This window comes from Dermacentor silvarum, chromosome 1 (genome assembly GCF_013339745.2).
Source record: "Dermacentor silvarum isolate Dsil-2018 chromosome 1, BIME_Dsil_1.4, whole genome shotgun sequence".
NCBI lineage: Eukaryota > Metazoa > Arthropoda > Arachnida > Ixodida > Ixodidae > Dermacentor > Dermacentor silvarum.
The window spans coordinates 76,042,571-76,049,880 of record NC_051154.1 but is presented as its reverse complement, the minus strand read 5'-3'; the positions used below and the strand labels follow the sequence as shown (position 1 = coordinate 76,049,880).

The 7,310-nt window shown below is 45.6% G+C and overlaps 1 protein-coding gene across 1 annotated transcript; it reads left to right on the top strand.

Moving 5' to 3' along the window:
* Window positions 1–2,258: 2,258 nt before the first annotated feature.
* LOC125946471 (uncharacterized) lies at window positions 2,259–3,401 on the top strand. The gene is made up of 4 exons (XM_049669970.1): window positions 2,259–2,520; window positions 2,602–2,735; window positions 2,880–2,944; window positions 3,006–3,401. The coding sequence occupies exons 1-4, from the start codon at window positions 2,405–2,407 to the stop codon at window positions 3,399–3,401; spliced, it is 711 nt and encodes a 236-aa protein (XP_049525927.1). The 5' UTR covers window positions 2,259–2,404.
* The last annotated feature ends 3,909 nt before the right edge of the window (window positions 3,402–7,310 follow it).

The following is a 7,310-nucleotide window of genomic DNA, read 5'->3' as shown; positions in this document are numbered from 1 at the left end:
TTCTGTTTTTGGTAGCCCCGTCTTCTCTGCTTTTACTGTAATGGATATTTGGCACTGTGTGTACTAAATAAATAAATAAATAAATAAATAAATAAATAAATAAATAAATAAATAAATAAATAAATAAATAAATAAATAAATAAATAAATAAATAAATAATGTCACAGTTTCGCCCTAAGGGCGAAGCAATGAATGCGACAGCAACACAGCAATGTCATACGAAGTAAGGTGAGCGGCTTTGGTAGCAATATGAATTGTAGTAAACATGAGCGATTAAGTAAGCAGGTGAGCTGCGGCGTAAGTATACCGACATGAAGAGAGACTCGATGACCACGAGAAGGCGTTTGTGAAACCGTGGTGTTGATGAGAAGCGCTTCCCGTGGGCAGCGCGTGCGAAGGGACACACCTGTTGCTCTGCACTGCCGATCCGGCCAGCATTGCATGGGTAGCGTGCGTTGGAAAATGTTGCCCGGCTATTACTAACTGAATGAAATAGCGTGGTGTGAGCGCGCACAAACAGGAATAGAACACACTGAAGGACTGCAGACAACGACTGTCAAAACGCTGCCCCCCCCCCCCCCCCCCCCCGCGCTCCCTCCGGCGCTGGCTTCCCGCTTTCTTGCTTGCGCGTGGGTGATTGAATGCGTTCGCTCTCCGTGACAGCGCGGGTCCCCGCACGCTTCCGCTCGGGCATACGGCGCGCGGCGAAGATTTTATCTATAGGGAACCTCACGGCGACGACGACGGCGACGGCAGAAATCCGGTTGAGGTGTCCATATAATTCCTATCGCAATAATAAATAAATAAATCTGAAGATGTATACAACCCAGCAGCTTTTCAGAACCTCTACTCAAGTCGTTGAAATCAAGACGTACTTGGCCTGTCGGCCTGACCGTATTGCACGTTTTCTGCGCCACCTTGTAGTAGTACGCCTTGTACTGCATGAAAACAAGTTTCGTGTATTATTCACGGTTTACCGTTGCGATATTCCGCAGTTCATTTTCGGTGTTATGCAGCGACGTTGATAATCATGTTGCACGAATTACTCGCTTTCCCACCGCCATCTTCCTTGTTTTTATTGGTCTTGTTGGTGCGTATTGCACGACGTTTTGTGTATACTCCTCGTGCGCTCAGTTGGTGGCGCCACCGCTCCCCAAGTGCACAGCGCCAATGCGGCCACATCGCGCATTTTGTCCCTGTTCCCAGGTTGGCCCTCCCCGGCTCGTAGCTCGAAGTTGTGTGCGGTGAACGTCGGTGGGTTAAAATGACAACGCAAAACGAGCCTCGCGTGCTGTTTTGCGGCTACAGACGAATATCAAACGTTCAGGAATACTTCAAACGAAGTAGTTTGCTTCGCGGTGGCGACTTGGACGCCGCTAATCACGTTTACTGCGTGAGAGAAGAACTCGACAGTGCCGTCGGTCCGTCGGAAATCTTAGGAAAATGCGTCGCACAAATGAAGAGCGTGGAGTACGAAGTGCGTTTAGAGGTGAGTAAACTTTTTTTCTTGGCATGCTACAGAAATTACTAGGCTATCGCCAGCATGGCGCGTCGCTTGTCCCATGACTGGCGCGCATTAGCAGAAAGTGGGGATAGTTGACATATTAGCAGCAATAAAAAGACAGAGACCGCACGAAGTGCCCGTCTCATGGATTTCTAGCGACGTTAGTGCTTTAAATGAGCGCATTAGCTTGTACGCGATGGCCGATTAGGTTCTATATGAAACCATTCTCGGATTTTTTTTTCTACTGCGCAGTTCTAGGCTTGCGCACTCGAGCAGGCTGGTTCTGTTGTGTGGATTTTCTGAAAACACTTACTTCTGTGCGGGCATAAACCGGCTGTGTATTTTTCTTCCACTAGTTATCAGCGCACGAAAGAAAAATTGTGCAAGCTTATTGCACCTGCAAGGCTGGATGTCGAGGCTGGTGGAAGCACGGCGCGGCGCTGGCCCTGTATGTCAACAACCACCAACACACTTCGTGTACTGACCTGCCGTGTGCTTGGCAGAAGCCATCGACCCGCCCAACGCTTGACACAAAGAAGTCCATCAGTGAACTATTCCCGAGTAAGTTAGCGTCTGTTTACACTTTGGGAAATCATTTTTCTGAGCATGTACAACTGTGTTTTTCGTTTAGGTCGTCCCATCATAAAGCCAATCCTGAGGCCCCTCAGCCCGACAGCGGTGCACAGCCAGTTTCCCGACGTGAACTGCGCGTTGAGGCATGTCATCAATTTTGAAGAGAGTTGTGCGATTGAGGCACCTGATGCTGTTGTCGCCGTTGCTGCGAAGCAAGTTGACGAGTCGCACAGCGACCTTGTAAAAAACATATTTAATAATGTGCGGCAGCTTCACCATAACTTTGAAGTTTCAACCACATTACCTCTGAGGCTCACAAAGTGTGACATGTTGTCCACGCTCTCAGGAAAGAAGAAATGCTTTTATCAGAGTGTGGTAAGCAAAAGCATGGATGAGGTTGTTGAAATTGCTTTAGCAACAAGGCGGCAAGCATCAGTGACAAGGTTTGTTGTCATATTATATTATTATTGTATCCACTTGTGTTTCTTGTGTTTCCTCTTATTGATGAGCATATCTAATCACAGATGGCACACAGAACGCCGTCTGCGGATAACAAGCAGCAGTGCACACCGCATCAAAACCAGGCTCAACAACTATGAAACTCTGGCAAGTTCCCTCGTGAGGCCAAAGTTCTTCTCATCTGCTGCAACTTCTTATGGTAAGCTAGAATTCAGAAATAGGCTAGATAATCTAGGAACTTTGCTAAATCGTATGAAAGAAGTTCACGTATATTTAACGCATAGCATGACAAACATTTACTAGTGCTGATTGTGGAGTCACCTTTTACTGATACTTTGTGCAGGAAAACAAATGGAAACTGAAGCCAGAGCAGAGCTGTCCACAGCACTTGGCGCTGTCATCCATGAAGTAAAGATGCATGCATACTTTGAAAGAGAGCTTGAAACTTATGCTACTCTTTCATTTGCAGGTTGGCCTTTTCATCCACCCGGAGCAACCCTGGCTATGCTGCAGCCCAGATGGCATTCTGGATTCAGATGGCAGAATGTATCTGGTCGAGATAAAGTGCCCATTTTCTTTAAAGGATAAGAAACTTATCGACCATGAACACGAAGAAAGCTTCGTGCCATACATACACTATGTGAATGGCCAACTTCGTCTGAAGAAGACGCATCAGTATTATTCTCAGATGATGATTATGCTGTACATTTTAGGTATCGGAGAAGCGTTTCTTTATATTTATTCATCACAGCAAAGCATCACTGTATGTGTACAGCGCGATGAAGCATTCCTCGCAGAATATGTGCCCAAACTTGAGACCTTTTATTTTAAACATTTCTTAAGTGAGATAGTTAAGCACACTTGAAAGCATTCTCATTTTTTTGTTTCTTTTATGTACAATGTGATGCACCAGTGATATTGCTCTAGTGCTTTGAAATGTTTCAGAACTTTGTGTGCCAGTAACTGTAAATGGTACTCTGTTGGTTTATGGTGTTTAACGTCCCAAAGTGACTCGGGCTGTGACAATAAGAGACGCCATAGTGGATGGCTCGGGATAATTGCGACCAGCTCAGGATCTTTAACATTGTCTGCTATGATCGGACCTATTATGTTTGGAGCTGAAGACAAACCGGCAACACCGTGCATGGTTCCTTCTGAATAATCCGCGGGAAAGTTGATAAACTTGGTGACTAAGCCAAGTGGCCAGATGGCTGGTGCGAAGAGAGCCAGAGAAGGTGACTAACAAGAATGACATGCTCAGCACCTTTTCGTGTCCAGGTGCAGGGATTTCTCACCTTGCGTACTGACGGCTTCGGCATTGTTGCATTGTCGCCGCCACTGATAACGATCAGCTCTGTCAAGTAATCCCCATGGGGTGTCCTATTGAGACTGATACTGCATTTGACAAATGAGGTGAACAATGTTTCCCCTATTAAGTGGTCTAGGGAAAACAAGATACTTTTAAGCCGCGTTTTGACACGCTGTAGTGATTCCCGCAGCCAGCATGATGTGAATCAACATCTTTTCGATTTAACAAGGTATTCCTCACTGATGCTTGAGGGCTCCCGGCCGAAAGGCGACAATGACTCTTGGCAGTACTGACATCGCAGCGTGCACGAGCTTCTGTAAATAAATAGTAGTCTAGTCACCGATTCACAGCATTTGTTTGCATTTTTGTGTGTCCTGGTAGAACACATACCCCTTATCCTGATCTCTTACTTTATACTTTTGCTAAGTCCACTAGGGAATAGTACATTTTGTCAGTATGCCTTTGTAGCTTTCTTGTGTAACCATGCACGGCTAGTGCCAGCCGTGTCAACCTTTAGTAGTAAAAACACAGTAGTGTATTTGCAATATTCTTGTGATTTGCTGCAATACTTTCAAACAAATGCTTCTGTGTGCTTACAACAGACCGGTATATAATTGACTGCGTGTTGGAGATGTCTGTGCTAGTACATTAAATGTTTTTTTCTGGTGCAATATTTTTGTCTTTAAACATATTTAGAAACGTCTGACAGCTGGGTACGAGTGGTGGCCCTGACTTTCATTTGTATTGTGTTTCAATGTTCATCTAAATCTCCATACACGAGTTTCTGCATTGTGCCTCCACAATAATGTGGGTATTGTGATACTTTACAATAAAAACTTCTACAGAAACATGCATTTCATTCATGCTCTGGATTATCAACACTCTTCAGCAGTAACATTGTGCTAGATATTTAGTTTAGTTTCACAGTTTAGTGTCGATACGTCTGTCGTACAATTACTGTTCCTTGAAGAATGCACGACATTCTTTTTTAATTTGCAGTGATGGACATGGCTTTTGAGAAGCTTCCACTCTGAGCTCACGTGCAGGTACCAACATGTGTGTAAATTTGAAATGAACCGCAGAAAATCGTATATTTTTAAAATGTATTTTTATTTACCATTCATCACATCACGTGCTGACTTAGTATACAAATAACACCATGCCAGCTTTGTTACCGACAAAGTGAGCACTGCAGATGACAGTCGTGCGTTGCACTGGCTGCCACAAATCTCCATTCGGGCTAAAAATAAAAGAAAACAAGGCAACCAACAATGTGTTAATATTACCTTGAGAGCGAGCGATAGAAACCATGCGAAGACGGGACGCTTTTGCTACCGGTCGCGCCGAACGGCAGCGATCCAACGTTGTCGCCGATCAGCCTCGTACGATTTCCAAGGAAAATGATAAAATTGCACCTTCGGCAGCTTCCCGGCCGTGTTCTTGTAGCTATTACGACATCCGCACACGCAACAGTAGATAGAAGTCGACTGTTTTCGCCGCGTACAACCGCTTGCGCTGCGAGTTGCCATCGTCCACCTACTGCGGCCAGGCGCGGCTGTGCGGAGGGAACAGGGACATTTCGCCAGCCGCCGCCGCAGTGGCGCTGCATGTCTGATTTGAAACAGCAGCGCACGAGGCCTATAGTACTTGCCTTGTTTCGACTTGGCGATTGAATAAAGGCCCCGGTACAAATGCTTCATAGCTATCTAAAACACTAAAATAAACACCGATTGATTGACTAATATTTATAGTAATTTATTAACTCATTGATTGATGGATGGATGGATGGATTGTCTCCTCGCCGCCGTTACAGCATTCCTCGTGTCTTGTCTTGCAGCAGACGATCCTGATCCTCATATGGGCTCTAGAAGCACTGGACCGGATGCTAATTGACTTCATCGAGGGCATCCTCAGAATGATGCCATAGACGTGGTCTGCAAGGCGCGTTACCTCATCGTTTTCGCTTTTGCTTTTCCTCCAATTTTATTTTTTGATGCAATAAATCTTGCTAAATTAAAAAGAAAAAGCACTCTTTTGTTGTTTCATTGTTGGCTATCCGGGACCGAAGTTTGGACGCTGGTAAGATTTGTTCACGGGATCCGTAAACAACCGCTGATTTTGAGGGGTTTCTCGGCATAACAGCAACACGATTACATAGGCACTATTGTGGCTGGCATTAGTGAAACTTTATTATGCTCACACAGGAACGTGTTCTGTGAAATTGAACAACTGCAACTGGCGAAAAAAACAAGAATAAAGAGCTGCACAATTGTTGACGTCGAGTAACTATTGCAGGGTCCTCCAACTTGAGATGTAGCAGTAGTGTCAATCGACTCGCAGGCTTTGTTAAAGAGAATAGCTTCCTTGGGGGGAGGCAGGGACTGGAGGGTAGAGAAGAAGCGGTAGTGGTTTTTGATTCTTATTTGCGTCTTGCATGTGGCGCGTATGACTACCAACGTTTATGACTGCGACACTCACGCCAGACATCGCGAACAAGTACGTCACTTTACCCAAGGACTAAAGTGGTACGTATCAACAGACAACACTTTGGTCTTACAAAGGCAACTAAAAATGTGTCCTCTACATCAACACCGGCATGTCGAATGTATACGCTGAGCACTGCACGCGCACGCGGAAAGTGCGTATCGGAACTTTCATATCAGCCCCCACGGTTTGCATGACGCTGACACATCCAGATATGACATTACGGCTGCCACGCACAACAGCTGGTTTATTATGTACGAGCACAGGAACTCTGCACATCACGACCATCCGCTCAATTACTAAACTATAGTTAAAAATATATAAACGAAGACGTGAGCGCCTATGTGCTTTCTACTAGTAAAATAAAAACTAAGCCACCACAAATATGCCTGGGCATTCTCGACCACATTTCGGGCGGTCGTCGTGAGCTATGGACGAAGCGTTCCTTCGCGTGCATCTCCTTCCTCCGGCGCGATTAAAGAAAATTCTCCGTCCCGTGTAAAAGGAGTTAAAAAAGTGCCCTAATAAAAAGCAACGGTGTGCGTAGGGAAATCACGGCTGTATTCGGCGCTGGAGTTTTTCCTCCGCCGGCGGCATAGCACATCTTCGCTTGGGGCGACTCCCACATTGCGTGGCATCTGCATGATTTTAGACACCCAATACTCGCGGAAGTATCTGGCCTGCGCGGAATAAACGAGCGGAATGTAAAGCGCAGCTGTGCAGCCGGTGTCACGCTGTCGTGTTCATGCTGTCACGCTGTCTACCAAGACAGGACGGCGGTAATTCGGGCCACCATAATTCAGCTCCTTTCTTGACGTCAGCAGTATAATTCGCAAGTATTAACTGATAGTGCGTCCGTTTGATTTATGCGGAGCTATAATCGCATTGTTTGGTAATCATCGTCCAAGGTTAGCGCAAGAACAACAACAATTATTACTATTCTGTACATTCTGCGCCGTTGTGTATGATCTTTGAGATCAA

Excerpts from the sequence above, each read along its gene's own strand:
- LOC125946471 (XM_049669970.1), top strand. The coding sequence starts at position 2,405 with ATGTTGTCCACGCTCTCAGGAAAGAAGAAATGCTTTTATCAGAGTGTG. Across the intron at positions 2,521-2,601 it reads CGGCAAGCATCAGTGACAAG|ATGGCACACAGAACGCCGTC; the intron begins GTTTGTTGTCAT and ends ATCTAATCACAG. Across the intron at positions 2,945-3,005 it reads TTGGCGCTGTCATCCATGAA|GTTGGCCTTTTCATCCACCC; the intron begins GTAAAGATGCAT and ends TTTCATTTGCAG.